This window comes from Gracilinanus agilis, chromosome 1 (genome assembly GCF_016433145.1).
Source record: "Gracilinanus agilis isolate LMUSP501 chromosome 1, AgileGrace, whole genome shotgun sequence".
In the NCBI taxonomy this organism is placed as follows: Eukaryota; Metazoa; Chordata; class Mammalia; order Didelphimorphia; family Didelphidae; genus Gracilinanus; species Gracilinanus agilis.
In genome coordinates, this window is record NC_058130.1 from 107,210,671 (window position 1) to 107,234,594 (window position 23,924).

Here is a 23,924-nt window from a genome sequence, read left to right on the forward strand (position 1 = left end):
CATGGGTCGGGGCGGACATGATTGAGGGTGTGGACTCGAAACTACCACACCAATGCAACCACCAACAATTGGGAAATTGGTCTTGATCAAGGACACATGACAAAACCAGTGGAAAAGTGCGTCGGCCATGGGTGGGGGGAGTGCGGGGGGTGAAGGGGAAAATAGGAGCATGAAACATGTAACCATGTTAAAAATGATTATTAATAAATGTTTAAAAAAAAAGGCAGTGGGGAAACTAATTTTGAGCAAGAGAGTAATATTAGAACTACTGAGCCTGAAGATTATTTGGACAGTAGTATACAAAATGGATTCTAGTGGGAGGAAAAATTGATGCAAACTCACCAGTGAACAGTCCACATAATGATAACAAAGCCTTGAACTAGGTTAATGGCAATGATAACAGAAAAACAGGAATGCTTTTAAAACTATACTGTTAGATGGGGGTTGCAGCTGGGTGGCTCAGGAGATTGAGAGTCAGGCCTAGAAATGGAAGGTCCTGGGATCAAATCTGAACACAGACACTTCCTAGCTGTGTGACCCTGGGCAAATCACTTAATCTCCATTGCCTAGCCCTTACTACTCTTTTGCCTTAGAACCAATATACTGTATTGATTTTAAAACATTAAAGGTTTAGGGTTGGGGGTGGGTGGGGACTGGTGGTGGAAGGAGATGGACACACCCACAGTGTAAACAGAACTGACAGAAAGGACTTGGTCATTCACTGGTTATAGGATAAAGGAAGGACAAGATTTAGTTAAAGTTGGAACCTAACCAGTTTTATTACCTTTAAATCTGAATTACCAATAGGAAATTCAGGTAAAAACAATTAGTAAATAAAAAATAACTTACACTAATGTAAATATTTAAAATGTACTTTTCACACAACAACCCTGGCCAGGGGCAAACACTGTCACATTCATTTAAAAGCTAAGGAAAGTGGCATTATATGACTTGCCCATGGTTTCTGATTTCTGAAGCCAGTTTGGGTCTCTCCTGATTTCAAGATCATACCTATTTCTGCAAAACTGCTGTCTCTTCAAATATCAACTGTCATTTACATAATTAAAATAATTAGCTTCCAATTCGTTTGTGCTAAGCCCTGAGGATATGATAAAAGGCAAAAACATGGTCCCTGGGGGCAGCTGGGTAGCTCAGTGGATTGAGAGTCAGGCCTAGAGACCAGAGGTCCTAGGTTCAAATCTGACCTCAGACACTTCCCAGCTGTGTGACCCTGGGCAAGTCACTTGACCCCTATTGCCTAGCCCTTACCACTCTACTGCCTTGGAGCCCTATTGGCTCCAAGACAGAAGGTAAGGGTTTAAAAAAAAAAAAAAAAAACAACGGTCCCTGCACTCAACTATGTATAGTCAGGACACGGAGGTGAAAAATCACTTGACAAATTACTGAAAAGTAAGCAGGAGAGAAAGTTGAAACTGCCATATATAGACTATGCTCAAGAAAGTAGATGGTGAATGGAATGTACTGCGCATAAAATCTAACATCTAAAATCATAATTATTAGCATTGTCTTCAGAATCTTCTAGGTGTATCAAGTCATATGTTTGAAAGGAAAATTGTCACATACTAACTTGTACAAAAAAACAAAGAACTGGAGTCATATAAACTTTCCAAGCTATAAAATGCATGCAGCAGAATTCTTTACTACATTTATAAGCACTATTCAAAAAGCTTTTTTAAATGGGTAACATAATATTTTGGTTGATTTGTTATTAGGTCACCAAGTTTATTGAATAATATATAATAAACTGACAATCTTCTTTAAAAAAGCAAAATTCCTTTTACTGTTTCTACAGGAAAGCTTAAAGCTATAGTGATTTCTTACTGACTGGAAACTGGGCGGGTAGGTAATGGGATTGGAACTGGTTAAAGACTTCAGGGAAACAAGAATGCTATACAGGAAAGGAAAGAATTGTATACTAAGTAGCCAAAAGGCAAAGGATATAAAGGAAAAGTGGGAAAAACAGAAGAATGGTGTTCAGTGGCTCAAACTATAGGAAAAAATATCATGTAAACCAATTGTATAAGAATGTTTTGAAGTTCATTTTTATAGAAACTTGTCACAAAGTTATCAAACATATTATTAAAAAGTGAATTATTTGTAATAGTATAATCATAATTTATCAAGTATTGAGCCAAAATAAGCATAAATTCTGATACTTATCAAATCTTACCTTCCAGAATAGTTTCAAACATGCTTTCTCTTCTACATTAACACTTTTTTTGCTTATAAAAAAAGATAGGAGGGAGCAGCTGGGTAGCTCAGTGGAGTGAGAGTCAGGCCTAGAGACAGGAGGTCCTAGGTTCAAGCCCGGCCTCAGTCACTTCCCAGCTGTGTGACCCTGGGCAAGTCACTTGACCCCCATTGCCCACCCTTACCAATCTTCCACCTATGAGACAATACACCGAAGTACAAGGGTTTAAAAAAAAAAAAAAAAGATAGGAATTGAGAAAGGAAGGAATGTCAGGAAAGGGAGGAAAAAAGGAAAATGGAAGGTAGATGGGATAAGAAATAATCTCAAATAAAGGTGGAACTTAAGGCAAAGATTTCAGGCTTTTAAATACAAAATTACTCAATGAAAGCAAAATTGTTCACTGGGCAAGAAAAAAAATTAAGGCCGCAGGCAGCTGGGTAGCTCAGTGGATTGAGAGCCAGGCCTAGAGATGGAAGGTCCTAGGTTCAAAATCTGGCTTCAGACATTTCCCAGCTGTGTGACCCTGGGCAAGTCACTTGACCCCCCCTTACCACTCTTCCACCAAGAAGCCAATATACAGAAGTTAAGGGTTTAAAAAAAAAATTAAGGCCGCTTTCTAATTTGAGTCTTTAAATAGACTAAATTACAATGAAAATATATTACAAACTTTGAATTATTTGGGGCCAGGATTTTTTTTTTTTATCCTGGGACTCCATTCTAGGAGCATAGGGCCACAACCAGTAGGCAACGGGACACACAGTCGCTCAGGGTCACCCAGCTGGGAAGTGTCTGAGCCCGGACTTGAACCTAGGACCTTTCGTCTCTAGGCCTGGCTCTCAATCCACTGAGCTAGCCCAGCTGCCCCTACTTTAGGTTGCAGTTTCTTTAGCAGATGTAGTTTTTACAGGGTGGGGTTGCTAGCCCCACGCCCAACCCTCCTCCTTTTTTTCATCTGTCCTCAGCCCAGGAGTGGTAAGGGTGGGCAGTAGGGGTCAAGTGTCTTGCTCAAGGCCACACAGCTGGAAGTGTCCGAGGCAGGACTTGAACCTAGGACCTCCAGTCTCTAGGCCTGGCTCTCAATCCACTGAGCCACTCAGCTGCCCCTTGGGCCAGGATAATTAATGATTATTAATTTATTTTCCTCTAGTCATATTTCTTCTCCCTTATCCATATGTTATCAATGTCCTGAATTTCTGAACAACTCTGCAGGCTTTCAAGGTAAGGTCTATCACTAAAGGAGGAAAAAGTAGAGAAAACCTCACCAGCCCATGATGGATCAAAGCATGGACTTAGGCTATACACCATGCTCTCATAACCAGTGAGCTTAATGAGACAGCCAACAACCATTCAAACAACTTCAAAAATGAGGTGTGGCTAGACAATAGTTTTAATAAGGCATGCATCAAAAAAAATACATATATATCAAAGCAAGATGATGGCATTAGTTGGAAGGAACTTGAAATCTGAACTAGCCTTATTTCACAGATGAAAGAACTGAAATCCTAATATCAGTAACAATTTTGTGCTGGAAGAGTTTTCAGAAGCCATTTTAGTTCCACCCACAAGTAAACAAGAAATCAATGAGTTCTTTATATAGCCAACTGGTGGTCTCTCCAGAGGCTTTCCAATTCCCTCATCAAAATAATTTTGTTTTCATAATTTCATTCTTGAGCACTTTCCAACACCCATTTGCATGTTTCCTCTGTAGAAGAGCTAAACTTGGATTCTAACTTATCCTTCGTTTTGAAACAGCTCTCTGATAATCCAGTGCACACATCAGAGTTTATATGGTTCTGTAATTGTTACAACTTCTGTAATCATATGATCTCCTAGGTTTCCCTCATCTATTCTTGAGAAACCAGACTTTTAAATCAGGTCCAAAATAAGTTTCCCTTTATTGTCTACTACACTTTGGGACAATGATTTCAGTGAAGGAGGTGATAGTCCTTTCTGTACCACTGCTTTTGCAACCCGTATCTGGTGAAAGACTTTGACCAGAGCATCCACAAGAAAAGTCTGAATAGTGTTGAGCTAGAAGTCATCATAAGTTATTGAAAGAATTAATTATGTCATGTCTGCTGAAAAGAAACCAGAAAGGGAACTCAAGAGTTGCCATAAAACATTTTAAGGGCTTTCTGGTGGAAGAGTCAGACTTTCCAGGTTGGGTCCTGAACTCGTTTTTTTTTTTTTTTTTTTAAAGTTCCATAAAAGGAAAAAACACCTTAAGAATTGGAGTTCTCCAAGAGTAGACTAGGCTACCAAACGAGGTATTATTTAGTTCCCACATGACAAAACTGATTCCTATTCAGATATAAAGTGAACTACAGATCTGTTTCAACGTTTTATCTGTTTCAAGATTCTAGGGGGGCAGCTGGGTAGCTCAGTGGATTGAGAGTCAGGCCTAGAGACAGGAGGTCGTAGGTTCAAATCCGGCCTCAGACACTTCCCAGCTGTGTGACCCTGGGCAAGTCACCTTTGACTCCCATTGCCCACCCTTACCACTCTTCCACCAAGGAGCCAATACACAGAAGTTAAGGGTTTGGGGGGGAAAAAGATTCTATATTTTTATTTTAAGTGATTTTCCCCACAAGATTCAATTCCCCCACTTGTAAAATGGTAACAATCCTATATCGGAGATTCTGTGAAAAACCAACAAGTTTACGCTACACAATCTGATGATGCTATGAGGCATAATATAAAGAATACTGAACTAAGAATTAGGAAATCTGGGTTCTTTTCTAGGTGGTTACTTAATCTCCGGAATTCAAGTTATCCCAGTATTAATCTAAAGTGTTGGACAAGATTAGATAAAGCATAGTTCTAAAAATTTAGAGTTCTGAATAAACCAAGTCTATCTTTCCCTTTGGTCTTCTAATGATCCAAGACATGTGATCCAGAGCTTTTGACATTATAATGGTAAAATAGAAGTACTAGATTTTTTGTTTTGTTTTGTTTTTAATTCTGGGTGCTATGAATTTAATTGAATGAGAAATTAAATCTGAATTAGAATAAATATCAATAATGCTGCTTTCATGGTACTCTGAGAGTAGTTCAATATAGTTATATTGGGCAGATAGCTAAGGCTGCCTTGATATAAGTTAATATTGGCTAGCAAATTAGGTTTAAAATAAATAGCTTTTTATCTATTTATTTGAATTAATTGGAAAATATTACTTTATTCTGATTACATATGAATGTTCCCAGCTCTGAACTTTCTAATAATTTATTGAGTTTATTATTTTCTCTTTTTCTGTTAATACAACTGTAAATCGGAATATTAGTTCCTGTTGTTAGTATCTTTTTGTGGGGATTCAGTTAACTTTTCTTTCACAGGCTATTCTATTCAGTGGATAAACATTTAGTACTGATAAATCAATATATAACATATTTCCCTATATATGGCTACTGACAGAATTTTTTGCTTTTCCTTTTCTGATAGTGATTGTAACTCCTGTTTTTTTTTTAAATTCATTTGACTGATATAGAATATATTTTGTTTCAGACACTCATAAAAAAGAAAAAGCAACAGAATGGGAGAAAATTATTTTATCAATTTTTTCAGATAAGGCCTTGAAATTCAAGATATAAACTACAGATAAACGTAGATAACCAAAAAGCCATTCTTCAATAGATAAGTGGTTAAAGCTTATGAACAAATAGCTCTCAAAAGCATAGACTTAAGTTATTTATGAAAGAATGCTCCAACTCACAATAAAAAAAATTCAGGTAAAAAATACTGTACTAATTAGTGACAAAACACTAGGAAGCTTTTCTCAGTGAAATGTCCAACAGTGTAAAAGGATTGATCAAACCAAACCAACTCCATTAGAAAGTAGAGGGGAAAAAAAATGCATACTATTCCAGATGATTACATGCAATTAGAAAGAAAGTTTAGAGTATGCTGGACACTACAAATTATTTCCAGAAATGAATGGGTTGCTGAAGATCAAATATGGAAAACTACTCAAAAACATAAAAAACCATTTCTAACCACTTAAAAGTATGAAATACAGGGGCAGCTGGGTAGCTCAGTGGATTGAGAGACCAGAGTCCTAGGTTCAAATCTGGCCTCAGACACGTCCCAGCTGTGTGATCCTGGGCAAGTCACTTGACCCTCATTGCCTACCCTTACCCTCTTCTGCCTTGGAGCCAATACATAGTATTGACTCCAAGATGGAAGGTAGTAAGGGTTTTAAAAATAATAATAATAAAAAAAGAATGAAATACCATGATCAAATTATCAAATTATCTGGGTTTTTCAGATGTCTTTTTTTCTAAAATTCACTTAAATATCCATATTACTCATTAAATGACTTCTGGAGGGACATCAATGAACTAGGTGCTGTGAAGAACTCAAAGAATATATGCAATAAAAACCATCCAAATACCTCAGAATACTTAACTTTCTGGGGTATGATCATGGGTCCTTCTGGGCACTGTCTACACTGTTGCCATTGCTTGCATTTTCCAACCCTGGACCTCAGACTTCCCTAACCACCCAATCTCCACTTCTTGCTCTCATAATCAAATTAAAATGAACTCTATCAGTTTTGTTCAGGAAAGGCAGCGTCAATGGAATTGCCCTACTATTTTATTTACAAAACCAGTCCCAATCCAAAGCACTCTTCCCTGGGCACCAGTCCTCTTATATTTTCTTTCCCTATTAGAATATAAGCTCTGTCAATTAGGGGGGGGGGGGGGGGGGCTCTCTCTGTATTTGTATCTCTAGTGTGGAGCACAGTTTGAACAGAGTAAGCACTTAATTCTCCCATTCCCCCCCCCAACCATCTGTTTTTTTTTTAAAGGAAAAGGATCTAGAAGGTTAAAAAAATCTAGGTTCAAATTCTACATTATTAGCAACTTCCTTAACTCTCCAAGCCACTGGTCCCTTATCTGGATAATTGAAGTAATATCTGCTTGGGAGCTGTTATGAAGCAATGACAGATCATTATAAATTAGGGTTTCCACAGCAGCACAAGAGAGCAGGAGTCATGTTAGTGAGAGGAAGAGTTATTATTTGGTATTGTTTTGGGTTTTTTTGGCATGGGGACTAAGGTAGGTACCTTGAGGATGAAGTCTCAATGATTTATATACAAGAAAAAATGCCAAATTTGGTGATATTCTAGAAAACCACGGGCTTATAAAAACAAACTATATGGTTCCTCTCCTCTCTGTTGTGTCCCTTTTCTGAAGAAAACCAGAGAACTGTCATGCAGATTAAATATCAATTGCTCTTATTTCAAAAATTTATCCCAGTAGAACAAAATATACATTTTAATAATAACTTCTGAAGCTTGAATTATATAGGTGATAGCCTATTTAATAAACAGTACAACTTCTTGAGGACCTCATTTATTTTGTTTTGATATTTTTAAACCCTTAACTTCTGTATATTGGCTTCTTGGTGGAAGAGTGGTAAGGGGGGGTTCAAGTGACTTGCCCAAGGTCACACAGCTGGGAAGTGTCTGAGGCCGGATTTGAACCTAGGACCTCCCATCTCTAGGCCTGGCTCTCAATCCACTGAGCTACCCAGTTGCCCCAACCTCATTTATTTTTGTCTCTACATTATCAACTCTTAAGATCAGTATTAATATTTCCCATTAATCCAAGAATAGTCCGCCCTGGATAGTTCAATATATTTCATATACTAGGTTAGACAAAATTAAGGATATTGCATTTTAATAATTTTTTAAAACATGAGGTCAATGGCCAGTCTGATTATGAGAAGTAAAGACTTAAGTTATTAATGACAATTCAAAATAATTGATAAGTATTTATTTTAAGGTATGAAAATTGATTCCTAAGAGCCTTTAAAAAAGTATATAATGGGGGACAGCTCAGTAGATTGAGAGCCAGGCCAAGAGATGGGAGGTCCTAGGTTCAAATCTGGCTTCAGACACTTCCTAGCTACGTGACCCTGGGCAAGTCACTTAACCCCCATTGCCTAGGCCTTATCACTCTTCTGCCTTGGAGCCAATACACAGTATTGACTCTTAAGACAGAAGTTGAAGGTAAGGGTTTAAAAAAAAAAAAAAAAGAAATGACAATTATTATTGTTGTTCATTTGATTCAGTTGTGTCTAACTCTTCATGATGCCATTTATTTGGAATTTTCCTAGCAAAGGCTTTGCCATTTCCTTCTCCAGCTCATTTTACAAATGAAAAAATTGAGGCAGAGATAAAAGACTTGCTTAGAATCACAGTGTCTGAGGCCAGATTTGAACCTAGGAAAAGGAGTCTTCCTGACTCCAGGCTTGGCATTCTATCCACTATATAATCTAGTTGCCCCTAGTAATACAATATATAGCAGTACATCACATCTATACATAATAAGCAACATGACAATGTAATTGTGTTAAAATTCTTGACTAGTTTGCATACTTGCCAACTGAATTCTGCTTTGTATTAAATGATTTGATATAATTTATTATCTGCACCAAGTTAAAACTAATATTATATAAACTCATGTTAATTTTGACCTACATTTATTTCTGAACATTATTCACAAAATTGGAGAGAATATAAGATTCTACTTTAATCAATTTGCTTTTGGATTTTAAAAAGCCTTTGGCTCAGAAAAAAAGTGTCAATTTTGGGGCTCACTGCAAACAAAATTTTTTCCATATATCTATTTTTAAAAATGCAAGATTTTTTGACAAATTCAGTTAATATCTCTGTCCATTAACTAGTCAACTATCAATATCAAAGTGAGGTTTAAAACCTAACTATATGTTCACCTAAGATCATGGAAATGTTCTGTTCAGAGTCCAAACAGAAAGAATCTCTCTAGATGGTAAGGTTCTCCAAATACTTCTATTTGGATGATATGTACTAATTATATCCAGCCCCTAAAAATATTACAAACTGCCTCAGTGAAATCTATAATTATATTTAATCATCTAAATTAGAAAACAAAGTTGATGAAAAAATATATTGCCCAGATGATGACATACAGCTGGACAGATTATGTTAGTATGTGTAAATATCTATATACACACATATTCTCCTGTCTATCTCTTTGTCTCTAACACACACACACACACACACACACACGCACGCACGCACGCACGCAATTATAGCATGAATAGGCCAAGATTAGACTATAGCACATTCAAGCAAAGAGCTTTCAGGACTGCTAAACTGTTTCTACAAAATCCCATTTCTTTTACAGTAATATCTATTTTAGCTACGTCCATCAAATGGTAAGACTCATGATTTTAGAATAATAAAAATTACATGCAACCAAAAAATTATGGAAACCACAAACTTCTCAAATTGGCAGAAACAACTTGGAGTCAAGAAGTGCCCCAAAAGTTATCATTATCATGGGCATATCTGACCAGAATAAACAAAGTAAGAACATCCTTAGATGTCTTGGTCCAGAAACATAGACTAATTCTGACAAGAAAATGGCACAGTCTTTTTTACAATACAATCTCTTGAGTACTCTTGTATGAATGTTTCCTTTCATCTCCTCAACTCCATTCATCTCTCTGGCACTACAAAAATTCCTCTACTCTTTCAGGGTTAATCTCCTCTATCTGAAAGGTTTCCCTAATCCAATCCCATTTGTATACCATACCTTGTAGGGATCTCTCTTACATTAAATGCATTTCTATTTGAACCTCAAGGCTGACTTAGGTCCAGTACTTTGGGTGTAGTAAGCCCTTAATAAATGTTTTTCTTCTATTCATTATTATTATAGTCGTTAAAACTTCCCATTTCAATTAAACTCTGAAGGTCCAAAAGGGCAAAGAATTGTAGTGATGTGCTTACAGTGACATAGTAAACACTTAAAAGTTTTGTTGAATTGAATCAAATCAAATCTTTAGGAGCTTGTGAAAGAAAAATTTCAAAAACATATCAAATCAAGAAATAAACCAATATACCAAAGTGCTGGTAGAAAGCCTGCATTACTATAGGCAAACATTTAATCATCAGAAGTCAGTCTAAGCTAATGACAATGAAGTACAATCTATTATGACTGACAGCTCAAAAAATTAAAGGTAAAATTCAAGATGTCAAAAGTTGAATTTACTTAATTTGAGTCTTTCCATAGTTTTTTGGTTTTTAAAAAAATTTTTTTTAAACCCTTAGCTTCTGTGTATTGGCTCTTAGGTGGAAGAGTGGTAAGGGTGGGCAATGGGGGTCAAGTGACTTGCCCAGGGTCACACAGCTGGGAAGTGTCTGAGGCCGGATTTGAACCTAGGACCTCCCTCTCTAGGCCTGACTCTCAATCTCAATACCCAGCTGCCCCTTCCATAGTTTTTAATACCACTTTTTAAAACAAGTATTTATTTCCACATCTGCTAAACACCTTGTCAAGAATAACATGATTTTGTTTTGCTATTATGTAGATGACTTCTACTGTTCCAAGTTTTCCTGTTTTTTAGCACAGTTAACAGCTAAGAGAGCTAGGTGAAATACCACCAACTTGTGGATCCATTTGTAATAAATTTTAAATATTTCAAATAACCTTGTAAAATTTAAAGTCATAGTTTAATACACTAAATTGCAAATTTTATGCAAAATACATTTCTAGTTTCAAAATTTAATGACAACTGACTTTAAATCTGCAAAATCAAGTCAACAAGTATTTATTAAGTACTACAAAAAACTTTGGCAGTTAAATAAAGGATGGTCTTGAATAGGGAAAGCCTTGAGGCAAAGGGACCAATTGGCAAACTAGTAAAATAGTCAGGTATGAGGTCAGACAGTAGTAGCCTCTACAGTAGTAAGGAATTCAGAAAGAAGAGTGGGTCTGGGGTTAATGACTTCAGTTTGGGACATGTTGAGATTAAGACAGCTATAGAATATACAGTTTGAGATATCTAACACATAGGTGGAGATTGATAGAGATGTTATACAAATTTGGCAATCCAAGGACAGACCCTTAAGGAACACCCTCAGTTGGTATAACATGAATGACAATCCAAAAGAAAACATCATGTAGGAGGAGAACCAGGAGAGAACAATGTCATGAAAACTTAGAGAAGAGAATATCAAGGAGAAAAAGGTGAATGAGGGTGTTAAAAGCTGCAGAAATGTCAATGAGACAAATCAAGAGACCACTGGTAACCTGGAGAAAGCAGTTGAATGATAAGGTGTGGAATGAAGTGGAGGCTTTTACAAAGTTTTCTCAAGGAGTTGGGCCACTAAAGAGAGAAAATAAGGGACAAGTTGAGGAATGAGAGATGAGATGTGACTAAAAGATTTTCTGAGCACAGGAGAGACATGGGCATATTTATAGGGAATCGAGAATCAACCAGGAGACTGGCAGAAATTGAAGATAAGTGAGATAAAAGGGATATTTATTTGCAAAGCTAATTTTTTTGGATTGCAAGTCTCAGACTTAACAGATGTCCCTATTAACTTTTCTTATATTTGCTTTGATCCAATGTTTTAACTTGCAGAGAACTTTCTAAATCTTGAGTCTGTGGTCCAGTTTGTTAGCTGTTTCTTCTAGCTTGCTTTGTTTCATGTGAAAATCTGATTAGCAAGGCACCTATGAAGAAGCTCTTATACTGGACCTTCCACCTTGGTCCCAGTGACTTTCTCAACTAGAGGCCTACACCCCTATAACTGCCTCCTTCTCTCAAACAACCTACCCCCACAGTTTCTTTTCAGAATCATCCATACCAAACTAAGGTTACATTACAATCCAGGGAAAAAATATTAAAATTCATACAAAGGAACAAAAGGTCAAGAATCTCAAAGGAAATGATGAAAAAAAAATAGTTTTAAAAGGGAGAAAGTGAGGAAACAACTAAATATGAAGGTATATTACACCAAGCAATAATAAAAATTTCTTGCCTAGAGACAGGAGAGGTCCTAGGTTCAATTAGGGCCTTAGATACTTCTCCTAGCAGTGTGAATAGGCAGGTCACTGTTTAATCTTTACTGCTCTTCTGCGCTGGAATTACCCAGTATTGATTCTAATACAGAAGATAAGGGCTAAAAAAAAGACTTGGTACTAGTTAAAAAATAGAAAGATTGACATGAGATCCAGAAGCAAATAAATGATCAGGACCCCAACTACTGGGAAAAGGACCCACTATTTGACAAAAAGTACTAGAAAAGATAGAAAGTAGTTTGTGGTAATATCACCCCCAAAAACTCCAAATGGACACACAACATAGATACAAAAGGTATGAATACATACATATAGTATGTGAAAGGTACAGATACAAACAAGTAAGGAGGCGGGAAAGAGATACCTTTAACCATTAAGGACAAGGAAAGAGTATCTTTTGCCAAATAAGAGATAAAATCATAGGATATAAAACAGACAATTTCCATTACATTACAGTAAGACCTTTTTTTACACAAACTTGGCATACATAAATTCAGGTATATGTGATCGGCAATTGGAAAAAATAAAGGCAGGACAACATATAAATAAAAAAAATGTTTAATTATATACTAAATCTGCAGGTTCTTTTCCCAAGCCAGGTAGTCTCCCAGTAGTTCACCCAATCATGCTTATTCTTTCTCTGAGAAGCATTAGTGAGTCATTAAATTGTTTTGTACCAAACATAGGTTCCTGCATAAGTTTTTGTTTAGTTCTCAATTTTAACAAGTAGTATCTGTGTCAGAGCAGTGTCCCTCTGACAGGGACACAGTCTAAGTGCAGAATGAGATACATTTTCAGGTTCAGACAATAAGGTATGTTTTGCTAAAATAAAGAAAGCTTTTTTTTCAGAAAGTAGGGAGTGAGCAAAGGTAGGATAGTGACAGTGAACCTCCAGGCCAAAAAAAAAAAAAAAAGGAAAAAAAGCATTTAACATTTTTCATAGCACCATGTGAAATTATATATAAAAAAAAGTATTAGGTACTATATATGTATATGTGATAGTTTTGTAGTTTCATATACAATCTTTATGCTGTTTTTTAAAGACTGTCAAGTTCTCCAAAAGTAAAATTATACTCTAAAATTGTATCAGGAATTAAAGATTACACAACAACAAAAAAAACCTTTTGGAGGGAAAGCAAATTGGAACATATATTTTATTTCTAGTCCTGCAGTATGCCTCTTGCATGATCTTTTAAAGATCAACAGCAGTTCAGCATCCATATCCACAAGGTCCTCTTCTATTCCCTGGGATGCATGCTTCTTGAAATGAGTTCTTCATACAGTCAGGAAATTATTTTATATTTCCCTAATCTATGCATTATCTTGCTCACCAGAGGGGCTTTTCCCAACTTTTTCATCCCTCCTCAAACCTGCTTAGATGAGAACCTTACACTTCATATTTCACAGAAAAAGTGGAAGCCCTGTGCTAAGAGTGCCCTTCTTATCATCTCAAATCATCCAAATAGTTTCCTACATTATCTCTTCCTTCGATTCTTCACATGAAAAGAATGCCAAGGTAAACATAAACACTTCTGGTCCTATCCCTATCCTGCCTTCTCTAGCAGACTGTTCCCTCTATCATCTCCTCTCTCACTCATTTTTAATCTTTTCCTGTCTACTGACTGCTTCTCTGCTGCCTAAAATCAAGGTCACACCTCCCCAGTCCTCCAAAAATAAAACAACTCCCCCACCTCATTTGAATTTACCACTCCCAATAGGTACTGTTTTCTCTCTCCTCCTTTTTGTCCCCCAAGTACTGAATTCACTTAAAATTGAAAACCTTGATTCTCTTCTAAACCCTCTGAAAGTTAACTTCCAGTCTAATCATTCATATGAATATGCTTTCTCCAGTTACCAATGATCTCTTAATTGCCAAATTTATGAGGGGTAGAGGGGGTCCTTTGAATCCTAGGTTAAGAAACCCTTTGATAGAACATCTTACTTTTCTGAAAGACTGTTCTCATTCTTAATAACTTTTACTTAATATCTCATATAGCACCAATGCAAAGAAAGCTAATTTTGAAATTCCCCTAATCACTCATTTTTTAAAGATAAAAAACCTGAGATACAGAACCTGAATCCACATCTTCCGTCTCTTTCTACTATGCTAATCAATCAATAGAATCACCTGCCCAACCTGAATCTGGTCTTTATCATAAACCTCAAATCCAAGAACTCCTCCCTATTTCCCTAGTCCAGTGATGGGCAAACTTTTTACAGAGGGGGCAAAGGAAAGGAAATGTTCATCTGTCAGACTGTTTCTAAGGCAACTCTTTTGAAGTTTCATTGTATTGTATCCTACTCACTGTATTAATGTCCTGCAGGGCTGGATAGAACATTTCAGGGGGCCCCCATCTGGCCTGAGGGCTGTAGTTTGCCCATCACTGCCCTAGTCCTTTATCCTGATTGTTTTTACTTGAATCAATCAACGAACATCTATTAAGTTCAGTACCAGAATTTTACAGATTTAAAAACTGAGACCAGAAAGGTTAAGTGGTCCAAGGCCTCACACATGCCCTCAAGGAGCCTAAATTTGACTGGGAGGGGACACACATGACATCCTAACAAGCCAACAAGCATTTATTAAATTGCTTATATGAACTGTGCTAAGTGCTGAGAATAACAGTTCCTGCAGTCAAGATATTTGCATTCTTCTAAGTGGAGGAAGACAACACTTAAAAGGAACCAGAAGAAGGGGGTCAGGTGGAGATAGATCAGGTCACATATAGCTACAAAGATAAATAAGAAGCAAATACAATGTAACTTTTTTGAATGGGGAAGGTAGTTACTAGGCATCTGGGATAATCTCAAAAGGCTTCCCTGAGATGAGCTTTGAAAGAAAGAAAAGAAATCGGGGATGCTAAGAGATATATAGGTCATTGCGGAATAGGCAAAGGCTTAGAGATGAGAAATGTTATGTTGTGACAAGGTGGCCACTTTGGCTGATCTGAAGACCCTATAAGAAAGTGATGTAATAATAAACTCAAAGTAAGATTTAAGAGTTTTTAAGGCATAGTAATTTATTTTTGAGGCAATAGGATGCTTACTAGAGCTTACTGAACAGGGGAGTGTCATATATAGACCAGCATTCTAGGACAATAACCTTGGTAGCTGTGTGGTTTCTTTGAAGAGGAAATAATTGATGAACAGAACAATTAGGTTATCACGATAGATGAGACAAACAAAATATGATGAGGAATTATATTAGAGCTGTGTCAATTCAAGTGGAGAGAAGAGGATGGATACAAAAGATATAGAGGCAGAATCAGAAAAAAAAACTTGGCAAATGATGAGATATGTAAGGACAGAAAGACTGAGTATGCCTCTGAGTGAGGACTTGGGATAACTAAAAGGTTAGTGATACTTTTTTAAAATAAGTTATACTAGTTAAAAGAATTTTTTTTGTTTTTATTTCTTACATAATACAGATGCATATATAATGCAATAACACCATAATCCCCAAGAATAAAGCTCATACACTAAACAGTTCCAAACTCCAAGATCATATTTATAAAATCTACAGGTTCTACATAGTTATAAATTCTACATAGTTATAAAATCTACACTAGTAGAGTTTTATATCTTCATTCAAAGGGCCAAATTCTCAGATATTGGAAAATATAAAATTGTCTGTGGAAAGTAAGTCAACTGATTTGCTTCAAAAATCAATGCATAGGGGCAGCTGGGTAGCTCAGTGGATTGAGAGCCAGGCCTAGAGACGGGAGGTCCTAGGTTCAAATCTGGCCTCAGACACTTCCCAGCTGTGTGACCCTGGGCAAGTCACTTGACCCCCATTGCCTACCCTTACCACTCTTCTGCCTTGGAGCCAATACACAGTATTGACTCCAAGACGGAAGGTAAGGGTTTAAAAAAAAAAAAAAAATCAATGCATAAAACCAAACAGTTTGGAAACCTGCATTACTTAAATTAAACAAATATTCACCAAGCACTTACTATACTTGAGGCCTCCTTATCTTTTTACTCTTATTTCCTGTCAAGAAAACTGTCTTTAATATAATAGCACTTAACATGAACACAAATTGAATTTTCAAAGCGAACTATCACTGATTAATGTTTTTTTAGTGATACTGGAGAATTTTGGAAGAATGGGTTTAGGTAAAAATTTCGCTCTTTAACAAATTGAGCTTGAGATGCCTATGGGGCAATCCATCCACTAGTCAGTTATGTAATACAAGACTGAAGTTCAGCAGAAATATAGGCTTGAGGGGGCAACTGGGTAGCTCAGTGGCTTGAGAGCCAGACGTAGAGAGGGGAGGTCCTAGGTTCAAATCTGGCCTCAGACACGTCCCAGCTGTGTGACCCTGGGCAAGTCACTTGACCCCCATTGCCTACCCTTACCACTCTTCTGCCTTGGAGCCAATACACAGTATTGACTCCAAGACGGAAGGTAAGGGTTTATTAAAAAAAAAAAGAAAAGAAAAGAAAGAAATATAGGCTTGATATATAAACCCAGTAGTTGTTCAGTTATTTTCAGTCATATCTGACTCTTTCATATCCCACTTTGGATTTTTTCAGAAAAATACTGAAGTGAATGGTTTGCCATTTCCTTCTCCAGCTCGCTTTACAAATGAGGAAACTAAGGAGAACAATTTTAAGTGACTTACCTAGGATGGCACAGCTATTAATTGTCTGAGGCTAAATAAGAACTGGGGGGGGGGGGGGGGGAGGGATGAGTCTTCCTGATTCCAGTCCAGCACTCTATCCATAGTGTCACCTAGCTGCCCCTTATATCTGGTAACAAAATGAATAACTTTTTTTTCATGGAACTGAAGAGATCATCAAGTGAGAATATAAAGAGACAGACAAGGGCCTAGGGCACTGATGGCAAACCAATGGCACAAAAAGTACTCTCTGTAGGCATGATGCTGCCCATCCCCCAGAGTTCATTACTAGAAAGGCTGGGGGACTAGGGCAGATCTTTTCCCTTCCCCCTCTCTACTGTGTCTCATGACATTTTTTTCACATCACCAGCCTCTCTGCCCAGCAGTGCAATGGGAGTGCTTTCTCCCTCCCCTGTGTGGGTAAGGAGGAAGTGGGGAGGGCTCGGTAAGGGGTGGGGGGGCATGGTGCCCCAGTAGGGGCAGGCACAGCACTTGGCCAGGGATGGGCCTGCCACTGTCTCTAAAAGGTTTGCCATCACTGGCCTACGGCAATGTCTTGGGGGCACCCCAAGTTCAGGGTAAAGAAATGGATATAGACCCAGCAAAGAAGTCTGAATGATCAGATAAGTAGGAGAAAAAAACAAGATATAGTGTCACAAAATCCCCTCAGAAGAAAAAGGAGCCAGGAGCAAAGAGTGGCCAATAAAGTTAAAAGCTTAAGAGAAATAATAAATAATGATAAGGATTGGGGCTTAACTGGGTAGATAGGGAAAATAAAGAGATTTCAGGTAAACTAGAAGAGATTATTTCATTTGAGTGATTTGATCAGCAGTCAAATTAGGAAGTCAAGAAAAACTGGAAAGTTGTTTCCAGGTTTTGTTTTTGCTTTACAATATTCACTTCTCTTTCTTCATGAAAATATAGGTTGTTTATTGATTTGTTCTTATGTACTTTTTAGGTCAAAAGAAATTTTTCTGGGAGACAAGTTGTGAAATGAAAGATAGATATACCAGAGATAGCTTGAGGTGATGGTACAAAGTGTAAGTGAAGACACCTGCCTCTTTCTCAGCCTAGTATTGAATTAGACTCAAAATCAGCCAGTTGAGCAAAGCAATCATCACTCTTCACCCTCAATTACTTACTGTCTGGATTCTTGAGGAATTGCTAATTCCCAACTTTAAGCAATTTCCACTATATGCTCTTTTTGTTCTGGTTCCTCTATAAAACTGTAAACTAAGGTCTGAGATTTTTGTATGCCCCTAGCATCTAGCTCTATTTCTTGTATAAAGTGGAGAATTTGTGTAACAGATCCAGAGCACTGGGAATACAAAATCATTTAGTCCTTGACCTTGAGAAGCTTATATTCTAATAAGGGAAGACAAAACATGTTGATAGGAGAATAATGGGCAGGTAAAAAGTTTTGATTTGAAAAGTCACAGGAATGGTTAAGTTGATCCATAAAGGTCTGCCAACTGACCTCTTTCTAGAAGCAAACCATTAAGTAGTTGGTTTTGTTGGCACATAGTTGGGCAAAATAGTTTCTATTAATATCTTTTAAGTTTTTCTTTATTAAATTTGGTTCCCACTTTCTTTTTAATCAAATTAGCTAATGGGCTTAGCTTTTTAACTGGGTTTTGTTTTTAAAAAAACAGCTCCTAATTTTATTAATTCAATTTTTTTGTTTCCAATTTTGGCAATTTCTTTTGGTAGATTCAGGATTTGAATTTTGGCATTTGAGATTTTAAAAAGTATTTTTGGTTACATTCTTAAATCATTAACTTGTTCCCCCTCTTTTTTTTAAGGTGTGTAGAGATATACATTTTCCCAGAAGGATTCTATGAATGTTTGTAATATAAGTATAAAACATATCATTAAACTTTTTTTTCAACCAAAGCAATGGCCATATTGATTTGATTTTTGTGCCTAGAGTAAGAAGTAACACTTCCTGTGGTGTGAAGGTTAATTCTTGTGCAAAAAGCCAATCTGATTTATTCTGTACCCAAAAACTTGCATGCTCATTGAGAACAAACATGAATACAGTGAAAAATACCACTAACAAGTGAAATGATTTAGAGCACAATCACAGATTTAGAGCCCTTAAGGTGGTAATATAACAACCTCAATTTAAAGATGAGACTAGAAGCATTTAAATGACTTGCTCAAGATCACAATGGCAGTTAAGTGGTGGATCTAAAGTTAGAAGTACTTTTTTAAAACATTAAGTTTAGGGGCAGCTGGGTAGCTCAGTGGATTGAGAGCCAGGCCTAGAGACGGGAGGTCCTGGGTTCAAATCTGGCCTCAGACACTTCCCAGCTGTGTGACCCTGGGCAAGTCACTTGACCCCCATTGCCTACCCTTACCACTCTTCCACCTATAAGTCAATACACAGAAGTTAAGGGTTTAAAATTAAAAAAAAAAAAAAATTAAAAAAAAAACCATTAAGTTTAAGAGAGGTTAATATTTTTCATCCTTGATTAATAAATTAAAATGTTACCAAAGGGTTACAGGTCACCTTTTGAAATATTCAGATGAGACATCTGAAAAAGTACATAAGAAAAATGTCATTTAGACTTTATATACTTTATGAATTTTTCAAAACACTTTTCTCACAGAAACATGGGGACTGTATTTACTCCTTCCTTTTACAGACCAGGAAAATGAAGTTCAGAGTGGTGAACTGATGATTTTTTTCCCCCAAACCATACAACTAATAAACTTCTAAGCCAAAATTCAAAAAATGAGTCTTTCCTTCTAACTTTAACTAATGTTTTACTGGCAAAGACTGAAGCAGTTTACCATTTTTTCTCCAGTGTCCGCATTTAACAGAGAAACTGAGGCCAAGGGGGGGGGGGGTTGAGTTACTTTTTTCCTTAATGAAGAAAATAGGTCACATAGCTAATAAGTATCTAAAGATAGATTTGAACTCAGATCTTCCTGACTCCAGGTCCAGTGCAATAACTACTGCATCACCTAGCCACCCAATGCCAAAAACCTAGAGACAACATATTTAGGTGAGTAAAGTCAACATTAAATATAGAGATCTAATGACAAGTAGTCATCATTTAGACTATGACATAATGTATATGAAAATTAGTTTAAAGTTGACACAATTCCAGGTAGGAAGAATTAGAGACATAAACAAAACATTACCAGTTGAATGGTATAAAGAGAAAGAGTGTATAACATGTCAAGCTAATTCCAATTCTTTCAATATTCTCTTCTCAAACCATCCTCAACACATAGAATGACTACACATCCTTTAAAGGAGTATTATCAAACTCACATAGAAATCAGCCATTACAAGATCTGTATCCCTACTGGCCATATAATAACTTTAAAAAACCACATATCTATGTTCTATTTTTTTTGTTGATTAAATATTTTCCAATTATATTTTAATATGGTTCAGACTCAGTGTTTTATAGTTGAGGTCTGCATACTGCATGGAGTATGAAATAATTGTCCAAGGAGTATGGGGAATTTGGAGATATACAATTATATTTTATTCCTGTAATTAACCGATCTATTTCTTTAGGCAGATAGGCACTGTAAACTCTAGAATGGCTTTCTTTTCATAAATAAGGGGTATAGGAAAGCCTAGTGGTATAGAGACCAAGAAAGGTTGAGAATCCATGTGTTAGAGCAGGAGTGTTCAACTCAAAAATACAATAAAACATAGCTAATGTTCATTTGTGGTTTTGGGTCTAAATCCATGTTTCTATTTGAGTTTGACAGCATTGCTTTAAAGCACCTATCAAATGCTACATGAGAAGGTATTACCAACATCCGATACTTCAAAAAGCACTTTGTACCTCCTTTATTTGCTTATATTATCAAATTATATTAACTTTTATTATATCCCCTTTCTACTAAACTATAAGCTCAATGGATAGAGATCTTATATAAATTTTCACACTGCAAGCACCTAACCCAGCATTCTACAGGAAGGGCATTATCAAAGCTTCCATAATTATGCTGAGAGGGAACAAGGGAGGGGAACAAGCATTTATTAAATGCCTGGCAGTGTGCTAAGGCACTTTACAAATACAAATTCATTTGATCCTCACAACTCACCATTTTGCATTTGAGGAAAATTTAAAGCAGAGAGGTTGACTAGTCTAGAGTGATAGTCTGAGGGCTAATTTGAATTCAGCTCTGGACCCACTATGTCCTACCTAGCAAAACCACAAAATTTTCAACTCCAAAATGATATTAATTTGAAAAAAATAAAATTTCCATTTAAAAATCATATTAAATGTCACAATTCTAAGTTGGGAATTTCTGTACCACAAACTGCTATACACTCATCTAAGGATTTGGTTGGAATTTTAATAAATATATAAAACAAGTCTAAATGTTCTTACTCACAGACCATGGAAGGTGGCTGTTATAAAAAGTACCTATCAAATTACCTATTAAATATTCTTCATTAAGGAAAATAAACTTTTATCATTAGCACTAGGACTACCACAATTTATGTAGTCATTAAGCTTATGGTATGCCAGATGCTAAGGAAAATTCAAAGATATAAAGATAAGAGGCAATAGAGGAGATTAAAGAGTTTACAATTAAGGAGAGCAGAAATATACATAAATAAATACAAATTAGAATGTTAAGTATATAAGTATAACTTGTCAAGAGATCAAATGGTAAAGAAATCACTTCCATCTGGGTGAATAAGCTTCGAAGGATTCCTAATTGGTATAGACAAATTCGAAAACATAATTGGTAGATCTACATTCTCAGGATTTCCAGATTATTTTATCAAACTTGTAGTGACTTCAGTTTAATGCGATGCATCCTTCCTAACTCTTAGCTGTCACAAGTACAGAAATTGCAATAGGTTTTGATGGTACTTCAGTGTGCAAATACTAGACAGTAAAGTTTATTCCTGATGTCTGCTGCTAAAAATTACTGTGCTGACAAACTTTCAAAAATGAAGGAGGAAAAAAAGGAGTAGCATGATTTGTTACAGTAGTTAGAACACAGGAAAACCAAGGCCCTAGTTCTGAATTTTCCATTACTTATTTCAACTCTTCCATGGCTCAGTTCCTTCATGTATAAAACAGTATATGATCTCTAAAATCTAAAATCCCTTCAAGCCCTCCTATGATTTCACCTACGGAATTCAGGCCTACAAGATGTGTAGGCAAACCTGGATGCCTAAGGCTCTGCTCAAGAGCAAAGAACACTTGTATAATTTGTATCTGGTTCAGAAAGGATACAGATTCTCAAAGTGTCACATACTATAACAAGGAAACGGACTAAGGTTCTCAACCCTAGTGTTTGTGAGCCCCAAGGAGAATACTATTTGTCCCCTCTAAGTAGAGAGGTGGCAAATACTGCAGTTGCACGACCAAGGGCCTGGAAAGCTGTCTTCATCACTTCTCTCCCAACTTCTGATTTCCACCGCAACTTGATCTCAGTTAAACAGGTTCCTTAGTCTCCAATACCAACCTCCAAAAACCCAGCTCCCAAGCAGGTCCTCTCGAAGAAGCAATAATAAAAGCTTTCTCTCCAATCCCACCCATAGGGCTCCCACAGACTCCGGGCTCCACCTACAGCACTCGACCTCCCTAGGCTCCCCTCCCCCGCAGCAGACCAAGGGCTCAGTCGACTCTCCACCCCCTCCCCCCACATAGCCGCGGGTTCAGCAACACCATCTGCCCCCAGGTTCCCCACTGCCATCACCTCCTCTCTACTCCCTTCCGCTTCTCCTGCCCAATCCTAAGTAATAGGGGCCACTCTAGCATGGATTCCCCTCCCCCTTCCCTCTCCCCACGCAATAGCAATTCTGAATCTTCTCTTCCCCCGCCCTCCCCAGGCTCTGGCCGCATTGCCCACCGCCTGCAACTACCTCGGAGTCTCTAGTTCCGCGCAGACGCGGTTTTCCCTCCCGTCCGCCCCTCCTAAATCTCTAGTGGGGTTCTCCCTGCGCGCCTAATACAGCGGGGGGTGGGGTGGGGGGGAGGGGGCCTGGGACGAGGCCGCGGAAGCAAAGCTTCCTTCCCTTAAGTCCTTCCCGCCCCTCTAGGGGACGACCACCCAGCTTCCCGAGGGCCGAGCAACTAAGGCCTTCCTCCCATCCCCAAAGATGGGAGTGGGGGAAGGGGTGTCTGGTATTGCGCCCGGCGGGCTAGTTTCCTCGGCCTAGGATATCACGCTTCCTCTGGCGGGAGGCGGCGCAGGCCCCTCACCCCGCGCCCCAGCCCCCGCCCGAGCCCGCGCGCTCCCTGCCCCTCCCCCAGCTTGCGCGGGCGGCCCTCCCCTCCGTACCGTCTCCTCAGGGTCGATGTCGATCTTGAAGGTCTGTTGCTGGAGGGTCTTCAGAGTGATCTGCATGGTGTCGCCGCCGCCCCCGGACGCCATGGTTGCTGTGGGCTCGGTTGGCCTCTCGGGCCCGCTGGGAGGGAGGTCGAGGTGGCTGGTGGGGTTGGTCACATTCACCCTGCGGGGCGGCCTCTCCCCCGGGCCTGGGCCGCCGCCGCTCCCGCCGCCGCTTTCGCCCGGCGTGATCGGTCGCGATCGCCTTCTCCCCAAGGCACGAGGCCAGCGGGGAGTCCGTCCTCAGAAGCTGCGGGCAGGTCTGGGAGGCAGTGAGTGAATCCGCTAGTTCATCAGGGCCTGGTCGCCACCATCATGACTCGCTTCGACATCCCCCCTCCCCCTCCCGAAGAAGTTGGGGGAGGGGTCAAGAAGGGGGTGTCGGGAAGCGCGCAGGCGCAGAGGCAGCAAGTGGAGTGTGCGCACGCGCAGCACGTAGTCCCCGTTCACGCAGGTTCCGAGACTGGCGGCGGGGAGAGGGGGCGGGGTGGGAGTAGCGGCTCCTGGAATTCCGGCTGCTGGGCTGGCACCTCGTGCTTGGGATCCCCCGCGTCCGGAGCGTCTTGTGCTTTTCGCTGCTCCGCTGCCTTTCTCTTTGAAATGGTGGAATCTGGTAGGAGGACGATCCTGGAACAAACGTAGTGCCTGAAGTCAGTACATTAAAAGAGTTTCAGATTCCTCCTCACTTGTATCGCCTACTTCCCCTCCCCCGCCCCCACTTTTCCACTAGGTTGTACAATTTACTTCCTAGTGAATTGCGTGCACCTAGCCAGTGTGAGTTGTAGAGTAGGCAGGCTTGAACCTGGGTGCAGGGAGAGAGGAAAGAGGGCTATGGTTTGTGTTTGGAACTAAAATTGTTAGACTGTAATTGCCTTGGTTCTTTACACACTCCTCCATTTTATTGAAGCTCACAA

The 23,924-nt window shown here is 38.5% G+C and overlaps 1 protein-coding gene across 2 annotated transcripts in view; it reads right to left on the reverse strand.

Moving 5' to 3' along the window:
• Window positions 1-23,334, reverse strand: part of RAD23B (RAD23 homolog B, nucleotide excision repair protein) — a 96,520-nt gene extending 73,186 nt beyond the window's left edge. For both annotated transcript variants that reach the window (XM_044684987.1, XM_044684933.1), the window contains exon 1: window positions 22,963-23,334. In XM_044684987.1, coding sequence (XP_044540922.1) covers window positions 22,963-23,055 — 93 coding nt within the window. In that variant the 5' untranslated portion in view covers window positions 23,056-23,334. The remainder of the gene's footprint in view (window positions 1-22,962) is intronic.
• Window positions 23,335-23,924: the final 590 nt, after the last annotated feature.